Source organism: Ciconia boyciana, chromosome 2, assembly GCF_034638445.1.
Source record: "Ciconia boyciana chromosome 2, ASM3463844v1, whole genome shotgun sequence".
NCBI lineage: Eukaryota > Metazoa > Chordata > Aves > Ciconiiformes > Ciconiidae > Ciconia > Ciconia boyciana.
In genome coordinates, this window is record NC_132935.1 from 68,211,514 (window position 1) to 68,233,996 (window position 22,483).

General features: G+C 44.6%; 1 protein-coding gene across 1 annotated transcript in view; it reads right to left on the reverse strand.

Moving 5' to 3' along the window:
* TMEFF1 (transmembrane protein with EGF like and two follistatin like domains 1) overlaps positions 1 to 21,339 on the reverse strand; it is a 124,813-nt gene extending 103,474 nt beyond the window's left edge. The window contains exon 1 of the mRNA XM_072852927.1: positions 20,781 to 21,339. Coding sequence (XP_072709028.1) covers positions 20,781 to 21,030 — 250 coding nt within the window. The 5' untranslated portion in view covers positions 21,031 to 21,339. The remainder of the gene's footprint in view (positions 1 to 20,780) is intronic.
* Between the last annotated feature and the right edge of the window lie 1,144 nt (positions 21,340 to 22,483).

The window sequence follows — 22,483 nt, forward strand, 5'->3', positions numbered from 1 at the left end:
ACAAACAAGGACACCACTACCTCTTATTTTAAAGTCCTTGCCCTCGTCGGCCTAAATCTATCTCCTTTACAAAAGTCGTTCACCCGCTGTATTTTTCACAAGTACACCTTTATACGGCTTTGACTATTCCCTGTCTTGAAGTCGCCTTTCTGGCAGAGCACCCGCCTGTCTGAGAAGAATAGTCTTAATGAACTGAAAATACAAAAAGGGAGCACACAAGTGTAAATAAAGATAGGCAAGACAGGACAAGAATAAAAGCATTGCCTGGGCACTCTGGCCCAAAACCAGGAAGGCAAAAGCCCAGCTGGAGCTAGCAAGGGACATTAAGGTTAAAAAGAAACAATTCTTTGGGAATGCTATTTGCAAGAGGAAGGTCAGGAAAAATGTGAGTCTGTTGATGGATGGGGAAGAGACAAGCAACAGGCATCAAAGAAGAGGCTGAAGCACTCAGTGTCTTTTCTTACAAGTCTTTGTAGACAAAGTCTGCTCCCAAGTCCCAGCAAGTATCAACTCCGTCCAGAAAACAGAGGGCCAGCCAACAGCAACGTAGCAATAGGTTAGAGACCACTTGGAGCAACTGGATATGTTCAGATCCATCAGGCCAGACGGGTTTCACCCAAGGATCTGACAGAGTTGACTGATGTGATTGTGAAGCTGTTGTCAATCACCCATGAAAAATCAAGGTCACAGGGGAAGGTCCCTGATGACTAGAAAAAGGCTAACATTATTCCCATCTTTAGGGAGGGCAGGAAGAGGACCAGAGGACCCAGGGACAATCAGTGGGTCAGCTTTACCTCAGCCCCTGGAAAATCCCCAGGACAATGTCCTCTCGTAATCCATCTCCAAAGACAGACAGGAGAAGAAGACTAGCAGCAGCAGCCAGCATGCATTTTTCAAGAGCAAATCATGCTTGTCCCCGCTCACTCTCTTCCATGAAGGAAGAGTCTGAAGGGAGAGTGGTAGAAGTACAATATATTTAGACTTCTGACACTATCCCCCACAGCAGTCTCCTTTTTAAGCTAAGGAAATACAGGTGGGACAGACAGATTGGCTGCAAATTGGCTGGACTGCCAGGCTCAAAAGGTCAATGGCTTGGTATGCCACTGGTAGCCAGTAACAAGCCGGGTACACCAGGGACAAATACCCTTTAATATCTTCATCCATGGCCTGTGCTGAGACAGAAGACACCATTGGCAAGCCCACAGGTAATGCCAGGTTCCAGGGAGGGGCAGGAGTAGGACAGTACAGCCACCATGTCCTCAGCTTCCCTACTGTCCACTGCCCGGGAAGGCTGCTTCCATAAACACAAGGGAAAAAACCTGTATATTTTACACAGTGTTTCAAATCAATTGTTCAAGGGTTGACACAGCTCTCAGAAACAGCCTGTTTTTCCTTGGGTTTTGTGCTCATGAGCCAAGCTGGCAGATGCAGATCTTGTAAGTTCAGATGATGAAGCTAACCCCAAGAGACACCGAGTTTCAGCAGATTAGAAATCGTTAATGTTTCTATTACTTGTTTGATTAGGTGATTAAAATCTCCCACCAAGCATGTTTCCAGAGACGCTAACTCTGAAAAAGAGGATTCCTCTGAGATAGAAGGTTTATGTTTTGTTTTGTTTGGGGTTCTTTTGTTTTTGCTATTCAAGGTGAACTTGATTGCTCTTTTTTGTTAGCTACCATGCTTTCTTGGCTTAATCCTGTGGGGGTTTTTTCCCTACAGCTGTGTCTTGTTTTCTTTGCTTGTTTTTGCTCCTCATAGAAGATACAGTAAATTTAATAGCTCTGTGAGGCTTATGTATATTGCTATTGTTGTGGCTGCATTATCACCAACATTTAATGATAATGTATTCTCAGTATTTTGTTAGCCAAACATGCAACTGGTTTTAACTTGCAATAACTGCATAAGCTCATTAAGAGCTGCTTCCCATTATGCTACCATATTACTTTACAGGTTTCAAGTTCTTTAGTGGAATAAGAACTTTAATTGCACCTCGATTTCGGGAAAGACAGTGCTTAACATCTTGCATTAGATTCCTGCCTTGTGTTTTGCCGCTTCACTCTCTGTCTATAAAGGCTTTCTTGCAGTTAAACTTCCTTTCTTGCAGATAAATTCTGTCATGTGGAATGGCAGAAATAAAAGTAAATATATTTAGTGAAGTGTAACATGAAGAACAAGGCAAATTAAACAAGAAAATGAATCATACGCAGTGCTTCTCTACTGGCTATGTAAGACTCTGAAAAAGGGAACAAACCTTTTCTGTCTGACAGACTTCAGTTACACTGAAAATCTGCAGGAAATTTCCCTGGAAATCTGACTGCACATCCCCACACACTAGTCTCCATTTTCAGAAAGGTCAGATCTTTATTCCACAAGATTTCTGCCCGTTATGGAGAAAGAGAAATACTGAAATTCATTCTTTCAGTGTTGTGATGAAAATCTATGCCATAAGATGTATTTATGGCTGTAGCAAGTCTGTCCAAGCCAGGGAGGCATGCAAGTCTGAATATGTAATGTGTGTTCACGGAGAAATACCAAGAACTCACTCAAAAGTCATGCCATATGTAAAATACATATATGGCCTCACTAGCCAAGCAGAGATGTGCAAACTTTTTCCTGACAACTTTATCTTCCTATTTGGTTAACCTCTGGAGCCTACACTGCTCCGTCGGCCGGGCAGCAAAGCGTTGGCAGGAGTTCCCGCTACAGGACCTTCTCCAGGTGCCGCAAGGGTCCACTTTTGCAGGCAGCTCACTGGTGCCGATGGGGACGAGGCCCCACATCTCCTCATTCTCTCTCCCTGCTCTCCACCTGGTGGCCCTGTCCCGTCTGGTACTTGTCACAACAGTCAGTAAGTCAGTAATAACACAAAGAAAAGACAATATCCACTTTTTGCTGCATCAGTGTTCTGCCTCTTTTTAGCGAGGTGACCCAGTTGAGAATGGGGTGCATTGAAGGCTGAGGTAGGACAAGGTCTGTGATGGGATACACAGCCAGGAGCAGGAGGGCGAAACCCTGGGCAAGGTCAATTCTCAATACCTTGGCTCACAAAACCATACTTTAAATTGGGATTTCTGTCACATTTAAAAAACAAAACCAAACCCAACCCCCTCCCCAAAACCAAGCCCTGTAACTTCCCCTTCCTGCTCTGAAAAAGTGCTTTTTGGTGTTACCCAATGATATTGTTCTGCTGATTTTTCTATGAGATAAATAGCATAAATACTTGTTGCTTTTGCATTATTTTCCTTTCCGTAACAAGAAATAGACAGGCTTACTGAGCCTGGAAGAAAAAGCTGTATACATTTTCTGCAGGCTAAGTTGTGAGGGAATCTCAGAAACATCCCCATGAAAATGAGGGTATTTGACTTATTTGAGAAAGTGAGTCTGATTGATAGTCCAAAATGTTGGCATTTTTAAACTTGCTGAACAGCTTCTCGAGCAAATACAGAGTTCTTTGATTTTAATGCAACTTGCTAACTCCAAAGTTGCAATAATACACAGAGCTGGGAACTGTAGTTTTAGTTAACGTTGTATAAAATTTTCCACCATAAGATCATGTCTTAAGTTGTTTATAGCACGCAGGCTCATTGTTTTCACAGAAAATTTCCAGCTGTAGTTTTTAAGAATGAAGTTGGGGCACATACGGTGTTTTGTCTTTTTTTTCTTTAAGTAACAAAACTGCAACTTGTATCATTAAGGTGTTTGAGCTTTTCAACGTTTGCATGCAGGAGCCGAGATACAAGGTGCAGTGAAGGAGGTATGATTTCCAAGGCTCAGGCCATTGTATTCTGCTATGTGAAAATACATCCAATCCACCTGAAATTTTAAGCTGCTAGAAGAGGGTTATCTGTTGCACGCCACCAGAAAAACTGGTCACAGGCTCCCCTTTCCATGCACTCCTTCTTCGTGGTGTCCCAGGTGAGCTGTGGCTTCAGCACCAAAAATCAGCGCTGGCAAACTTGTATATTTGTCATATTGGTATGATCTCAGTGGTCTCCTTGCCCGAGAGCAGAAAACGGTCCGAGTACAAAGCTAAGAACTGACTATAAAGGAAAGAGAGCTGGCAGGTACAGCAGAGGTGGAAAGAAGACCACGAGGAATGCCAGAGGAGAGGGACCACAGAGTGGAAGAGGCAAGGATGGTGAAAAAACAACCACTGGAAAACATGGGATCCCCGGCCTGGACAGAGAGCCCAAGGTTGCTAGGCCTTTGCTTTCCGTAAGTATATAGAAAAATTCTGTGTCTGTTTTTCAGGTGGCTGGTTGACAGAGGAGAACTACTTTCAGTGGTACCCATTATGCCATTAATTCAAGTGAGAGGTCTCTGCCAGGATATAATGGTTTTAACCTTTCTCACAGCCACTTAAAAATCAGTCCATCCTATGAAATGTCTGTATTTTCCCTAGCTCTTACTGGAGAGGGTTGTTTTGGGGTTTTTTTTCCAAAGGAACTTATGTTAAGCAAAACCATAATAAAAGAGCAAATCAAGTACTCAGAAACAAGAAGATTCCTGAATTAATGTTACTCAAGCAAATATAATTTTTATGTCCTTGTGCAATGCTAGACAAGTTGCTCAAATCAGATTTTCCAGACATATTCACTAATTGGGCATTTCTCATTGTCTGGATGCTTTTTTTCTCAAAGCAATTCAAGCGGGATGCAATAACTCACAGCAGTGGAAGCTGTTCATTGAATATATCAAGTCCTATTTAAAAAACCTAAGTACCCTAATCCACTATTTTCTTAACATCCAAGTTTTCACCTAAACTTAAAGTCTAATTATCACCAAAAAAAGTGTAAAGCAGTTTTCAGGCTAGTCTGGTCCATGTGTAAGTTTTAGAGATCTTTGAAAACACATCCCAAAAAGTTACTGGTTATCTTCCCAAGGTGGAAAATTTCTGAACACAGAAGTTATAAGAGCAAGATTATTGTAAGAACATTTACAATAATGTCCCTAATGTCTATTCTCTTTATTTTATTTTGTTTAATATAAGCTGCATATTAAACTTTTTAAACAAAGTTTTAAATTCCATTGGTAAGACACGGTTAAGCAAATAGTATATAGTGGGGTCAATCATAAAGAAATGGGCGATTCTGAGGAGTAGGCTTGAGTGCAGAAATAGCGACCAAGGAGGCTCAACTCCATGGGATGTGGATTCCAGCCATGTGGATGACAGACTGTCAGCATGACAGTCAGTGGGTATGATAAGCTCTTTTGTGGGAATATTACCTCTCTATCTAAAAGCACAGAAAGAAATACCTATTTCGAAGTAAGTTACAGAACTTAACTAGATACAGGAAATGACACATCGACTTACTTAAAAAGGTGAGCTATCCAACAAAAAAAATTGAAAGGCTGCTGCAGTATTTGTGGTCGGAACGATTTTAGTGGCAGCACTGAATGTTCTAAAGCTATGGACCTTTTCAAGAAAGAAACAACAGAGATACACTTCAAAACCTAATTAGAGGGAAACATATACCTCCAGGTCCCCACAGACCCTGCCAGTCTACATAAAAATCAAGAATTTATAAAAATATCTTAAGTAGTTACTGATTTCAAAAGAAAGACAAAGTACCTTTTTATTTTCAGAATATTATATAGAAGCTAATTCCAAGAAGAGAGTATTTTCCATGTAAGAGATTAAAACATAACAGTTAAATCTGGTAGTTTCCAAATTAATACAAAAAACTCAGTTTCCTCTTGCAGTTCAGTCTCATTAAAATCCTTTAACAGATCTATAAATTAAAAAATCATTGTGGTTCATTCTTATGATACACATACCTTTGTAAAAATAGCAGTAGATTCCTATTTTGTATACAGAGAAAGGAAATAAATTAACTCTTGGGTAATATCCCTGAAACATAAGCAGTATGAATGGTGCTGGAGCATAATCAGGTTTCCACAAACTCTCTCCTCCAAACACCCATACACTATGCTATTTAGGGCTAGTTTTGAAAACCGTAATTAAACAGTCAGAAAACCTCTGGAAAAGTAACAAAATAACCAGCCACATAAAAGTCACAAGGAGAAAACAAACAAACAAACAAGCCCCCGGCTGATCATTCAGGTTTCTTAATGAATTCGGGTAATTCCAGTAAGTTACAGAAACCAGGAAGGACCTGAGCCACTAGCTCCGTTCCTTTCAAACTTCAACAACTATATTACGCCTCTAAAAAACAAATCACCGCTGAGGAGTTGCTCAGCTTACTGAAATACGTTTTTCTCCCGTACGTATTCTTGTCAGCTAAATCTATAGCTAATAATTCCTCTCTGCCTGCTCGTTTATCCTTACTGAAACACAAGGAGAAATACAATTCCCAAAGCTCCTGCTAATGCTAACCCCCTTTGCCAGCCTTGAAAGGATTTTCAGGAGCCGGGAGTTTATAGTCGGGCTACAGCGCGGCATCCATACAGCAAGGCACGCTCTCCTGCCTCACCGTCTCTTTTAGCGATGGCTGGGCTGGTAGAGCTGCCAGGTTTGCAGAGAACCGATGACCTCCGGCTTGCTTGGAGCTGATGGCATCTCTGCAGCCCACCACACCGGCAAGCCGGACAAAGCCGCTAGACCTGCGATGCCCAGCATTTCGGACTAAGAAACAAGCCTTATTTAAAGGACTGACAGGAGGCCACCTCTCCTTCAATATATTCATCCATCTCCCCCAGTTCCCATCATGCCAGTCGCGCAGTACGAAGCAGGTGGAAATTATTCATGGTTCCCCGCTGGGGATCCCCTCGGCAAATGTAACGGCGGATTAGCCAGCTCATGAGTTGTCTTCCCTGCGGTTCCCGGGGCCGAGGAGCACGGCTAGCGGGGACACTGCCAAAATACGCCTGGTGTCAGCTTACGGCTCTTGAGGGAGACTTCCTAATTGCCATAAATTAGCTGCTATTACCTGGTGTACAGCGGAGAATCAAGGAACTTTGACTTGCTGGCTCTCATTTTGCCCTCGCCTAGGCACTGCAAAGGACATCTTGACTTTGCAGGCGTCCTCCAGCAGCTGGCCAAGTGAGCAAGGAGCGGAGCCCCTTCCTCCCCCCAGATACAGCCAGTCCGGCTGGGGGGACGGGCTGAGGAGGGGCACAAGACCAGGATCACAGACATGTTATCACCCCTGCTCTGAACCGTCTTGCTGCCGTGGCCCTGATAGACCTTGCGTCGCTGCCAATCTGAATTTAATCGGCATTTTCTGTTTGAACGCAGGGCCACAGGCACCCTCAGGCTACAGCCTTGGTCAGCCATCTTTAACAGTGTTGCACACATCCAAAATGGCAGAAAAAATAGAGCCAGCAAAAATCTCCATATAAATATAGCAGGAGAAAAATATGCACATGTAAATACACACGTGACTAAATTCTGCCCTTTGTCTCATGCCCATACAACTGAAGTGAAACAAAAGGCCAATTCCAGCCCTGAGATACACAAACACTGACTGAGGTACAGTTCCTATTTGTACCCAGGCTGAACTTGATTAGCACTGGAACTGTGTAAGTATAATCCAGCATAGCATCAGAAACTACTTTGACGTGCTCTGCGTGATTTTAAGGCAAACATGTCTTTGTGGCTTGGAGAAATGTAGGCAATCAAGTCCATCACTTTGGTACGTGCTTGGCTGCAGGTCCTGCAAGCCTATGGAAAATCATTGTTTCTACACCCCTAATCTGTAGAGCTGTACGAGACTAATATTTGCAGCTTCTTACTGCTTAGTCTGTACATAGAGAAATCTGTTTTTCACAGGGACCATGATCTAGGAGCTCTTGTTGATTTTAAGCAGCGGTTAGCACTTCTGGAAAGCTCCTTAGGTAGTGGGCTTCACTCTACTGTTTAGGTAGTCAGACCATCAGCTCCTTTCCCCTGTGCTTGTAGAAATCTTTCTTCAGGAATCATTTAAAACAAAAAAGCCCAAACCAAAACCAAACCAAAAAACCCCAAAATGCAAGCAGGAAATACTAAGTAAGTGAAAGACAAGTTGGGGATTACATTTGTATGATGTACAGGGACATCATGTTGTTGTGTGCCTCGCTAGCTGTTCACCAACCTACCAATCCCCACCCCCAAGAAAAAAAACAAACCAAACAAGAAAAGGCCAAAATTGGAGGACGGTATGGCATTAAGGTTTCCTATCTTCTTGGCTGTTTTCAGAAATAAAAGCAGTTACTCACAGAGGACACACAAGAGCAGGTTTAGGTAGCTTTCCACAGTAGAAAAGAGGTATTTTCCAACCTACTTCTTTCAGCTACCTGCAGTCGCAGAATTAACTTTGATGCCTCAGGCTTGAGAGGGGACCCACAGCTAGATTTTCCACCTGTGTCAAGTGGCCCCACACCAGCATGGGCCAGACCCTGCTGCTGCCCTTCCTCCCTGCAGACGCAGCCTGTGCATACTGTCATTCCCCAAAGAGCCTAGCATGCACCTAATCCTTAGAATAAAAAAAAAAAAATTAAAAAGTGGAAATTGAGCACAGGAGCCACCTTTTCTTAGTCTTTTCTAGATGGAGACTCAATGGCTTCCCATGAGAAATCAAAGAAAAGTCATGAAGGGCTTTTGGTGGTGAAGCTATTTGGACTTCTTGTAGCCTGAGTAACTGAAAGGGGCTAGGGACACATTTTCAAGATTTTTACAGAAAGATATAATTATGGCATAAAGCTAGTATTGGTATCTTATAATCTTTCATTAGGTAATTCTGAATGCACTGTACTGTGACTTTAAATAGCATAGAAATATCTATTACTATAATATAGCCTACGAATAAGTAATTCCTATGACAGAGGAGCCTATGTATTTAGGAAACAAATGTGAAAGCAGTGAAAAACTTCACTTTCCTAAATTCACTCTGATTTCCAGATTTTGATACTGAACTTCATAATCATTATGTTTGAATAATATTAGGGTTTTAGTATCTAATACACTGCTTTAGATTAGGTTTATCAAGTGTCTAACAAAGCAGTATGTTCATCTCTTTTGTCTTCTGGGTGAGGACTCTTTTATTACAGTGTAGTATCTTTTTGTTTTAATGCTGCTCTGCAGTGGATTGCCAGCTCATTAATTTTTCTGCTATAACACCCAAATCCCTTTGCTGATCAGTGTGCTGGATGATTGATTCCCTGCTCCCCGACTAATTTTTTACATTGGACTGCATTTACCATCTGGTAGATAAATCACCCAAAACACTCAAATTCGGAGTCTGGTTCCAGTGATCCTCTTTGTTTGCTCAGGCAGCAGCACGAATATCACTTGCAAATGTGGAGGTTATGTTCTCTCACCTGGATAACTCTTCTATATTGCAGACAGAGGTTTTAACAAAGAGCATCGAGATAACGATAAACCTCTTCTCACTTAAAAAAAAAAAAAATTAGGCAGCTGTTCTTCGTGCTTCCTAGCCAAATTTTTGTTTCATCCCTACCATAGCCACTAGTTTCTGACGTGAAAAAGAGTATCAGCTCAGAACCAATTTTGCACATTTCAAACACATATAACTATTTTCACAAAGACATTCTTTGTAGGTGTAAACATCTGCGCAAGCAAAAGAAAGGACATCCTTTGCAGTTAAACAGAGAAGAAATACAACGTAATAAATTGCCTTCCCAACCCATGTTTTATACCAGAAAAAATTTCAATAACCTCAACAGGAGCCTGCCTATTTTATCTTCACTTTTATAACCTTGAAATGATACTTCCATAAAATTATACTTCCAATCAAGACAGGGAAAAGGAACTCTGCCTCACAGAATTGTCTAGGTAAACTTCTGTGAGAGGTGGAGGATGAAGGAAAAGCTGCTGGAGGGACACGGTGCTTTAGGAAAGTAACCGTTCATCTGCCCACCACTGCACATGGTGGTATCGCTCGGGGGGGGTCCCCTTTCTTTCATCTTTCTAAGGATTTTCTGCAGCTCTCCTCTGCCCCAGAGAACCCATTCAGCACAACACACTGACCTCTGCCTCTCCCAGAGGGATCAGATAAAGGCAGCACACCATCAGAGTCAATACTCATTAGCAAAATGTAAACATTTAATTAGATCAATGTTTCCCTGAGTTTTAGAGCAACAAACTGCTATCCAGTGACAATTTTTTATCAAACTTTCTATGGAAATACCTGTTGAAAACACTGTTTGAGCTGTCTCCATCAACCAGCTAAAGACTTTATGTCTTGGTCTTGTGTTTTATGGACACCCTTACGGATTAAAACTCACATTTTTCAAAAGCACTCACTCATTTTGAATGCCTAGACTATTTGGGGCATTTTCTGCATATGCACTGACATCTTTACCTAGCCCATATCTCAAGCTTTTATGCTGCTTTTGTTAAGATTCTTGTTCGGTTTAAAAATTTAGAGGAAATTTAGCAACTTCTGCACATGACGCTTATCGAATCACTCATTCTTTGTAGTCATATGTGAAACTGCATGTGAAAGTCTCTGAGTAGGAGAGCAAGTAAAACTCTTGTAAGGTACAACAAACTCCTCTGTATGCTTCAGGTTTAAGCAACAGAGCACTTTCTCACCCGCTGCTGAAATACGTGTGTTTATAGAAGTTTTTCTATAGTCATATGCAAGTAGATGTGACAGCATGATTTCATTGGGGGCTGTGTGTTTCTTCTTCCATCATCATATGCAGTGCTCATGTGAGTTAGTAAGTGAGACCGGTTAAACGCTTCTTAAAGCAGGATTTTTTTGGTCAGCAGTAGGTGAACACTGAAATGTGTCAAACTCCCAAAGCTGAGTGGAAATGTGCCAGTCTGGGAAATAATCAGGGCCGGATCCGGGGTGAAGCAATTGGAGCTCCTAAAGTTGAGCACTTCGTGTTCATCTCGAACACACTATGGTGATCAAGGGCAGATTAACTGGAGTTTGCACAGATCCAGCTCTCTGGCTCGCCTGGCCACCCCCATTCACCCCATCTGCTTCTACATTGATCCCGTGAGATTGGTGTGAGGCAGAGGAGATGCCCCAGGGCCTTTCCTTGAGGACCCTGGCTGTCACCTGCCAGCAAGCCAGGCAGCTGGAATGAGGCTGCCTACCGAGGCTTTGCGGCCAGGCAGAGCCAGATTTCAGGAGGTTTTGGCCTCCAGACCAAACCTGAGAAGGACCATTTCATGTCCCGAACACCCTTTTGTCTGTTTGTCAGGAACATCGTACCTGTCTTCTTCAGCTGCACCCCACAGGATGCTCTACGTCTTACAAAAGCACACAGAGTTTTGCACCTATTTAAGACATACAGGAGCACGGCGAGGTCTCAGCCTGGTAGAAACGGGCTAGGGGAGGAGCTGGCAGCTACCAAGAGAAGCCAGGTCCCTTCAGAAAAATTACTGACAGTTCTGTCTTGTTCCTGATTTTCTTCTTTTCCATTTTCACATGTTTTCCTGCTGGTCTTAATTAACACTATTTTTGAAGCATGGATGAGGATCCTGCCAGCTTGAACATGGTTATATAATGTGGGTGTTTCAAGACTGTAATTGCAACTAAATTTATTTTTATAATACTAAGTCAAAAGAGAGGTATTACAAGGATTTAATTTTATTTTGAACCAGATCCTTTAAGCACTGTTGCTGTAACACATAATCTATTATCAGGAAAGTCCTGTCTTTTCAGTCCTTAGCAATTGTCTACTATAATGAGAATTTAAATTATTCTAAAATAAATCCTGATTTGCTAGTCAAACACCACCTCCTCGCGCTATGACCAATGAGGCAGTTTTAGAGCAACTTAAAAAAATTGAACACTGATATCAGTGTAACATTAAATTGCTCTCTTAAACAGAGAAATTCACATTAGCAATATATATGCAAATGCATGCAGAGCCTGGTCAGTCTCCCAGCCCACACCCAGCCAGGTCTCGAGGTGTAACTGGGTAGCAAGAACAGAAGTCTTCTAGGTACTCTTCTAGCAAAGAGCTCCACTGGCATCTTGCTCCCCACTCCAAAGAAGGCAAAGGTTCCCTGGTAAGAATCTTTAAGAGAAAAAAAAATGACCTGATATCTTTTCTTTTTCAAAACAAACAAAAAAATAAATAAATTGAAGAGCATATGACCCATAAATCCTAAATATATAAACAACTAATGGCACCACTAGAGATCTACCCAATAATACAAGATGAAATTATTCTGCTCTCAGATCCCCTTGAAGCCATCTGTGAACTAAATTAGAACTAAAGATACATTGGAGCTCATTGAATACATCAAGACAAAGGGACAGATTTAAGGTTCTCCAGGAAACTTTAATTTCATTAGATCACAATTTTGATTGCTGAACTTACTCCTAACCAGATTTTGTCTGTATCTGCTTATCCTTTTCTGGAAGAAAAATATCACACAAAGACGACCCATTTTGCCAAGAACCGGTTTCATAAAATAAAATTTACTATGGATTGATTTAGTCAAACAAGCTCTTCTCTACACACTTAGGAGCTCCACAAAATACAACTCCACTCTCTCACACCCTTTCTCTTTTTCTTCCTGTATTTCTAAATTGTTAGAATTTCAAGATGATCTCAGAATAAACTACAGCAATTAGAGAGGACTATTTACTTTACAGCACAGTATTTAATTATAATTTTCTTATTATCTAAAGCTATTCTTGGGACAGAATGATTTTTTTAAGAATAATTTAATAAAGAACTTCCTCGGTCTTCAGCTCTATTGAATATTACAGATTGCTTAGAAAAAGACAGGCTTTCACCTCAAAAATGCCAACATGTCCTCTATCTCCACTTTCGCTCCACAGCATCTGTAGGGACCTACCAAGAAGGATAAGCAGTAGTCTAGAGTCAGAAGAATAGATCCTTTTTCAACATCCCTGGTGCTCAGCATTTTTTCTTCCCCAAATGTTACAGCTACTGTTATTCTGGGAACTACTGCCACTACCTGCTTTGTGGACACTCGCCAAAGTCTGACCACAGGCTGGAAAAGTCACAAGCACTTTCAGTTGACAGATCAATGGTGGAACGTGATAATCTCTTTATAGGAAAAAGATAAATCGAGCCTCCTGTCGATATCTGTGGGGTTCTCTGCTTTCGTACTTCTCTACTCAAAGACCTTGACCACAGCTTCTTTTTTTTCGAGTCCAAGTAAATATTAACTCTCCCCTTTATCCAGTCTACTGTCAACTCTAGAAGAAAACCAGCAGGCTATAAGTACAAAATACTTATCCTTACATCAATAGCAAGAAAAGGGCCAGACTGCTCTTAATAAAGGCACTTCTTGTTCTCTCTTTAACAGGAATTATCAGAGAGGTCTTGGTACAGAAAGAATGTTTTCTTGGCAATATTTTATTTTCCCCTTTTCAAAAAATGATAAAGAAATTGGATTCAAACCACTCCCTTCAGTCAAGCCTCGACTGCTCCATCACACTACCAGTTCCCACTAGTGACAATGATGGAGTGACACCTGTTACAAGATGATTTTCTGCTATTCTGACACTTTCAAGTCTACTTTAATTACCTTTCAGCTCTTTAATCAGCGTAAGAATCTGTACTGCAAGGATATTTCATGTCTAGGTAATTACACTAAAGGGAAACAAATACATGCATGTTACTGTCTGAGTTTTAATTTCTCTTTTTAATCATTTTTTTTACTTTTTACTTATAGTTGATTTATATTCATGCCTTACGATAGTTTCTCAAAGTGACATGTAACCTGACTGACTCTAGAACATTTACTTCAGAAGTTCAATCGGCACAAACACATATCACAGTTTATTTGGCCTGACTGCTATAATTCATTTACAGGAACATAAGTCATAGTATCTTAGATAAAATAACCAATTATTCTAGTCCCGTATACCATTTCAGATCAAGTTTATCTATGCAAACATAAAAAAGATGTGTATTTCTTAAAATAGTCAGGCTAATTTACCTGAACCTGTACGTCTCTTCCATCCCCTGCCTTTATGTTCTTGCCAATGTGGCTTCATACCTTTAGCACAAATTGTTTTGGCCTCGTGTACCTTAGAATGATATACCAAAAAAAACCCTCAACCCACTTAATCTTCACAAAAACCACAAAGGGTATGTCTGTTCCAGCAGATAAGCATGGATAAAAGCCAGTCTTGAGGCCACATCTCGTTCTGGTCCAGAGTCCCCACTGAGCCCAGGCCGAGCTGCAAAGGCTGGGACTGCCTGAGGTTTATATCCTCCCAAATCTGTGTTCACATCTGCCATGTGGATTGGGCACATGCAGGGCCAAGGGAGCTGCAGGGACAGTCTAGACCCACACTTCTGACAACACACAAGCCTAGAGTGAGAAAGAGCATACATACAACTCATTTTGGCCAACCCACTCGTAAACTCAAGTCTTCACCTCACAGTGTAGATGTACTAGATGTGAGTAGCTTTAGACTCCTTCTTATCCTAAGGAAAAAGGTGACGTTTTCAGCTACAACAGCTCACACATAATAGGTAACAAGCCTTAAAGCAGTGACAGTTCATCCTGGTTTGAGCCCTAAAACTGTAATTTGTCGATAACTACAGACAGCATTTTTGAACGTGTCCCTTCTCCTCAGTGCTGACATATCTTAGATGCTTCTGAAAAAGAGACCCTTGCAAAGGTGACTGAATAATCATATCCCTAGGAAACTGTTTCCTTAGGCATTTAGAACCTGTGCCCCAAATGTTGTGTTTCTAACCCTACCATAATTTTGTTCATTTAGTTTTTTAGCACTTTTAAAATTCTCAGTGTGTCATTCTGCCACCATCAAACCCTTTTGGAAGGAAGCAGAGTTAGCAAAGGCAAGGGCAGCATTCGATCAGAGACGGTTTCCTGCCAAGGCAAAGTATTCCAAGTACTCCCCTGCTTTGGTTTGGCCCCTGTGACCTCAGATTTTGCCATTCCCCACCATCCCCACAAGCTGTCAAGCACTGAACAAGACAGCACCACTGGTAGCCCACACACAAAATGCAGAAGATACGTTCTTAATTTCTAGTCCCAATTACAGCAGGTACGAATATGTTACATGGACCACATCAAAGTGCTACCCAAACAAGACTTGAGCAGATAACTTTTTTCTTGAAATATGCATGCTGTGTCTCTTCTGCTAGCACTGGTATCCAGTGACAGTAAGCTTTGGGATCCCTGCTACAGGGTCTGGAGAACAGACTCAATGGCATCTAACAAAGTAATGGAAACAAAGAGTCCCTATCAAATGGCCTCCATTGCACATGAAGGTTATGGGGGAACAATGACCTCAGCAGGAGATGCTGAGAAAAAAGACTTGCAAATTCTGAATTAGACCACGTTCGTCAATGGTGGAAAGTAGACAGAAGCAAGGATGAGACAAAAAGAAGTATTATTTCTCTATGGTACCACACGCATCTCCAGTAACAGACAGTAGCCATACTTTAATGCACTGCTCCCTCTTTGGGTGTGGGCAGTAATCAATAATTAATACAATTTTTCTCTTCTGTTGTTATACTACACAGATTTATGATCATGCTCATGGACGTTCCTGCCTTATCTGCATTTAAACTACATCACCTGTTGCTCATCTCACTCACCTTCTGTGCCCTTCCCAACTCTTCTTCCTCTAAAACCCTGTTCACACAAGAGAAAAAGGCATGCTTGGAAAACAAAAGCATATGATGTGGCTAGTTCTTGCCACCCTTGTCCATCTTCTCTGAGTTGCTCCCACTCTCAGCTGTGTATCTTTTCTCATACTGCTTCCTTACTCCCTTCTGCTCAGTCAACACCTTCCACTCCCATCCCTCTTCAGGATCCACTCTTGTTGTCCAGCCTTCAGATGCTTTCACCCCACTGACGATGTCTACCCCTCCCTTCTCATCCTACCACATTTTAAAATATCAACAGACATGAGTTTTGCTTGTGCTTGTTGTACTCCTGTTGGCTTACCACGTTCTCTGCTTCACCTCTCTCTTTTTTCTACTGTTTCCACATTCTCTGTTTGTCTAATTTACTCCATGAGTTATTTCAGGGCAGAAACCATTTCTCTAAAGCGTATTGAAAGTTAAGATAATGTATATATGGTGAAGGATGGCTCCACTATAACTTTCTCTGCTGTTCTGTCTAAAAATGTACAAGCTTTTTGACAGCTTGTGCTTCCATGCTCAATAAACCGCCCATCATACACTCAGCCATCACCCTGTCACAGGATGGATACCTTCCTTTGTCCCTCCATCCCCTTCCCTCCCCCTAATCAGTAATTTCCGTCTACTTTTATCTACAAACTATTTCAGACAAGTTATGACTGTGTAAAAGAAAAGCATTCATACCCCTCACAAGAGGAATTCTGTGAGAGGTGTCCTTAATTTTTCCTTGACCTCATTCCATCGTCAATAAGCTATCTTGAAACAATTTTATCTTTACTCACTTCACTCAAAGAGAATTTGAGAAACTGGGGGCAGCATATAGCTTATGAGACTAATAGGAGGTGTGTGGAATCATCCCCAACAAGCATATTTTATCACATGAAGGAGCAGCAAGCTGAAAGGCTTACCAACAGAAACATATCTCTGTTAATCAAAATCCCAGGTGCACAAATCCAAACCAATGCACTGAGCAATCTCTCTTGTTAAGTCTGCGTACCTCTCACTGAAGTCCTCAGCGTTCGGTCAGTTATGATCAAATTGCAACCCCTGTGGCTGCCACACGTGTGACTGGAGCGTATCTCGCACTGGAGATTCAGCCGGACTGAAACTGAAACTGAAGATGCCCACGTGCAGTGTGTGTGCCTCTTGGGACTACTGGCAGATTAGAAGCTCATGAACTAACTACATTTTGTACTTACCTTTACACTTGGGATGCTTAATAACCCCATGTAGTTCACAGCCTTTATTAAGGACACGACTATCTTATAGCCTGAGCAGAGAAGCAAGCATCATGCCAACCCTACTCATGGACAGCCAGTGAGTACCAGAAATGTTACAGAAGATGACTACAGGTAGCGCTGGGAATAATGTAACATCTCTAAAACATCAACTCTAAGATTCTCTTTTCCAGAAAGAAACACCAACTTGTATTTTACCCCATTCTGGGCAAAATGGGGCTATGTCAGTTTTCCTAGCTTAGCAAAGTATGGATTGACAGATGAACAAACACATACAAGTCCACATTGTCAATTAACTGCAGTTATGTCTTAATTCTCTGTTTCCTGCTCTAATCACTTGATTATATAGGATCATAGATTCATAGAATCATAGAATCATTTAGGTTGGAAAAGACCTTTATGATCATCAAGTCCAACCGTTAACCTACCACTGCCAAGTCCACCACTAACCATGTCCCTAAGCACCACATCTACACGTCTTTTGAATACCTCCAGGGATGGTGACTCCACCACTTCCCTGGGCAGCCTGTTCCAATGCTTGACAAGCCTTTTGGTGAAGAAATTTTTCCTAATATCCAATCTAAACCTACCCTGGCGCAACTTGATGCCATTTCCTCTTGTTCTATGGCTTGTTACTTGGGAGAAGAGGCCAACACCCACCTCACTACAACCTCCTTTCAGGCAGTTGTAGAGAGTAATAAGGTCTCCCCAGAGCCTCCTTTTCTCCAGGCTAAACAACCCCAGGTCCCTCAGATGCTCCTCATAGGACTTCTGCTCTAGACTCTTCACCAGATTCAACACACTGCAGCACCTCAATGTCTCTCTTGTAGTGAGGGGCCCAAAACTGAACACAGTATTCGAGGTGCGGCCTCACCAGTGCCGAGTACAGGGGCACGATCACTGCCCTAGTCCTGCTGGCCATGCTATTTCTGATACAAGCCAGGATGCTGTTGGCTTTCTTGGCCACCTGGGCACACTGCCGGCTCATATTCAGCTGGCTGTTGACCAACACCCCCAGGTCCTTTTTGTCCAGGCAGCTTTCCAGACGCTCTTCCCCAAGCCTGTAGCGTTGCATGGGGTTGTTGTGACCCAAGTGCAGGACCCAGCACTTAGCCTTGTTGAACCTCATACAATTGGCCTCGGCCCATTGATCCAGCCTGTCCAGGTCCCCCTGTAGAGCCTTCCTCCCCTCAAGCAGATCAACACTCCCGCACAACTTGGTGTCATCTGCAAACTTACTGAGGGTGCACTCGATCCCTTCGTCCAGATCATTGATAAAGATATTAAACAGAACTGGCCCCAATACTGAGCCCTGGGGAACACCACTTGTGACCGGCCACCAACTGGAGTAAACTCCATTCACTACCACTCTTTGGGCCCGGCCATCCAGCCAGTTTTTTACCCAGCAAAGAGTACGCCCATCCAAGCCATGAGCAGGCAGTTTCTCCAGGAGAATGCTGTGGGAAACGGTGTCAAAGGCTTTACTAAAGTCTAGATAGACAACATCCACAGCCTTTCCCTCATGTTCTTCCCTTGGCCAGGGATGATGCAATTATATCATAATTTAACAAAAGGCTGAACCGCAATGCACGTGCCGAAGGGGCAGAATCAAGGCTGAAAAAGCTATCTTAATTTTCATGTTATCTGCCTGTGTCCTTCACCTTGCGATGTTCTTTTGCTACAGCAAACTCTTTCTTAAGCAGTATATTCTGCAGGAATAAAGGAGAGGAGTTCAGCATTTCCTAAAAATGTAACAAAAAAATAAACGTAGCTACATAATCTAGTGATGATAAAATGTTACAAGCTCAGGAACCATCCCAAAAAGCATAAGGAACTGCTCCAGGGCAGCAGGTCAGCCTGATGCAAGTATTAAAATGACAAAATAACAGAGGAGAGAAGAATTTTGCTTCTCTGAGTATGGGAATTAATTTAGAGAGTCCAAATGCTTGGAAAAAAAGTAGTAATAGTGTTCTTAAGTTTAACTTTCAATATATATAGCAATGTACGTGGTAGCAGTCCACTGAGAACGGTGCTAATGCCAACGTCTGGCGCCACGTTTAAGTATAGGAAACTCATCTTTTGCAGGGAGCAGTTTATCCAGTCCAAGTTAATGAAGCTGTGCAGAGGTAAGTGAGGGGAAAATCTGTCCCAGACATTAGGTGTTGATATTAGTTCTTTCAAAATTAATGTTGAGAACTGGAACACTGCAGTTTTGCATGAAACAGTTAACACATCGCAGAATCCGACTACTGCATTTTTAAATGAAATTTGCCTTCCATATTTTTGTAGTTACACTAAAAACAGCACCTGCCATACGTACATATATAGCACTTAAATTTGCTTCTGCCTATTTTTAGTAGAACCAAATCATTCTGAACGTCTTCGATATAGCAATCGGTTTTCTAATTCCAGGTTGGAAAGCCCTCTTTCCGTGATGGTTTCTAAATAACAGTATCCGTGCGTTCCACATTATCTTAGAAACTTCCTCATATATTTCATCAGCCTTTCATATTTAATCTCACTGATTTATGAACATGCCGCGGTCTAATGACCCACATGTCTCTGATGGGTAAGCCGCTAACGCCAGTGACACATTAACCTATTAACCCCTCTTTAAAAATAACCATGATATTCATATAAACAGAATGGAAAAGTCAGGCAGCAGTAAAACAGTCGCATTGTGGTCTCTCACACTAACACAGTAGATGTCTAAACCAGCTAAAATGAAAAACAAATGAGCACATCAAGAGTGAATAGAAGTTAGACTTATTATATTGCAAAATCGTTTTGCCAGAGTTTGCTGGTCTGCAAATTCGATAGCCTGCTTTAGCAGCATTATCCGTATTACAAAACGTAATTGGGAGGAAGATCACTACTCCATTCACTCATCTCTTGAAAGCCGTTTCCTGGTTTGGGGACCCTATGCTGGGAGGTATCGAGAGCTCCTTCCAACATGGGAAGTGCCTTCCAAATCCTGCTGAAGACAATGGGAGCGGGGGGCTCTGAGCACAGGGCACGAAGCGTTCATCACCTTGGAGAAGGCACTTTGTGCGGCTCTCGCTGGCGACCCTTGCAGTGGAATAAACCTATCGTTTTAAAAAGCAGTAGGAGGCATACACAGCAATTTTTCGGAGAGAAAAAAATATAAATTCCCTTTTCTAAATACTAGCTTTAGAAGAAAAAACGGTGCTTCTAACAAATTGCAAACTTTATATTGTACGTATTTACTTTGTTCTACTTGAAAAGCACCATATCCCTCAAGATAGAAGAAAACGCGCCGCTGTCATGCCAAACCAATTCATCTACATTGAAACTGCACTATACCAGCACATACTTAGGAATAGGACGGGCAGACATAATAAGGCATTCTCCTGTCGGGCAATCAAAGCAGGAAAAATCCCTAAAAAGCTTACTCTGCGCACACCACGGAGTATTTTGCTACTTGTCTACACCTCATCCAGAGGGAATCTACACAGCAACCGGCAGAAGGACGGCCGGAGAGGCTACCCCGGCTCTGGGGTCTGGGCTGCACACACGAACAGAGAGAGACCGAAGCAACAGCCCGTGCGAGCGCCCTACGGGGCTGCGCTCTCGGCTGCCTCCCGGCTCTTCCCCCTCCGTCTGCGGCAGGACGGGGACGGAGCGGCGGGGCGGACGGGGCGGGCTGCGGGCAGCCCCCGGGGCGGCGGGCGCGCACCTGCCGGCAGCGCGGCGGGCGGAGGGCAGCAACAAAAGCCGAGAGACGGCGGCAAACTCCCTCCCTTCGGCGGGGAGCGGCCGGAGAGGGGCTCCCCCCGCCCCCGGAGAGGGGGATCTCCCCGCCGGCCGGGGCGCCGGCCCGCCGCACCCGGGGCCGGGGCGGGCGCCGCTCCTTTGTTTTCCGCCGCCCGCCGCGCCGCGCCGCGCCGGGCCGGGCCGGGCCGGGCCGGGAGGGGCAGGGGGGCCGCCCTCAGCCCCCCACGTGCACGCGTGGGCCGTCCGCACGGGTGGGCGCGGGAGCCGGCGGGGCATTACCTGAGCAGTTGATGCCTTTGCCCTTGCCGCCGCCCTGGCACTCGGAGCCGGGCAGGGGGTGCGAGGCGCGGCCGGCGGGCAGCGCGGAGAGGGCGAGCACCAGGAGGGCCGAGGTGTAGCACAGCGCCAGGGGGGGTCCCGCTCGCAGGAGCGGCCGGGCGGCGGCCGGGCTCTCTCCCAGCATGGCGAGGGGCGGCCGAGGAGCAGCGCCGGCGGCAGCGGGATGGCGGCGGCGGCAGGCCCGCAGCATCAACCGGAGCCCGCGGCGCCGCCCGGGCGGGACCGTCCTTTCTCCGCCGCGCCGGAGCACACCTTCAGCATCCCCGCCGCGGCGGCCGCAGACACCCGCCGCCGCCGCCTCCCGGCCGCGGGCAGGGCTGGCCCCGGCGGTGCAGCGCGGCCCCCGCAGCCCGGCGGTGCGGCGGCCGCCTCCGCGCCTGCCCGCCGGCGGGGCCGCCTCGCCCCGGCCGCGCTCCTTTGTGCGCGGCGCCCGGCAGCGCCGCCGCTCCGCCTGCAACAAAGGGAGCGGAGCCGAGGCGGCTGCTGCTGCCGCCGCCGCCGCCGCGGAGGGGGAGGAGGGGGAGGAGGAGGAGGAGGAGAGAGAGGAGGAAGAGGAGGAGGAGAGAGGGAGGGGGGGAGACAGAGGAGGAGGGGGAGGAGGAGGAGGAGGAGGAGGGGGAGGAGGAGAAGAAGAAGAAGAAGAAGAGAAGGGGGAGGAAGCACACGTGATGGCAGCCCCCTCCCCCGGGACCCGAGGGGAGGTGAGGGGCTTCTCCTCGCTCGGCGGGCAGGGCGAGCGGCGGCAGCGCCCGCCCGCACGGCGGGGCCGCCCCCGCGGGGAGCGGGTGGGGGGCACCCCGGCGCGGCGGGGGGCCGGGCCGGTGGTGGGTACCGCCGGAAGGCGTGCGGGGGTAATACCGGCGGGTGAATGGAAGCGGAGCGGGCCCCAAGGGGCGGCGAGGAAGGAGGGCCACTGGCACGTCGTTTGTCGTCCCACGAGATGGTTTATGCTTCACTAATAAGCTGGCGTGAGTGGGGACGGGGAAGAAAGCGGAGAGACCATCTCTGCTATTGATTAATTGTAAGGGTGGTGGTTAATTTTGACTGAACGGAAGCCCAGCACCTATGGCGGGAGCAGTTGTACCCATCCAAGTAAATAAATATGTTTACGGTGACGGTATTGACTTGTGTAACACGGTGCTTTTATTATCTAGGGTTTTTCCAGTCCCTTACATGGAGACGCTTCGGAGGGTCAGAAGCAGTGCATGGGTACAGGGTGCGAGGCACGTACCTTGAGTGCAGACTCTCAGCATCTCGCTGTGTGGCTGAAAGCTTTGTGTAAATTGACAGCACCCTTACCATTTTCACAGAGGGAAAACACAGGACGATGCTTTACATTCAACAAGAATTTTTCCTGTCTCAGTTGTCACTTACATTTCGTGCAAGTTTTTGAATCCACTGTACAAACCATTTGTTTTTCAGAAACAAGAACTGCCCATTTCCTTGGTCTCGCTGCTGCTGCGTGCTACCGGCTTGCTGTAAGGTATAGTGCTTGTGTGAGGACACCTGGCTTGCTCTAAGGTATAGCTCTTGTGTGAGGAGACCTTCAAATAGTTCGTTAACCGGAGCAGTCAAGAATAAGGCCATAAATCCAGCAGTAAGCTTTGGGTAGGCACAGTGGTCAGGCACATGAAGTCAGATTA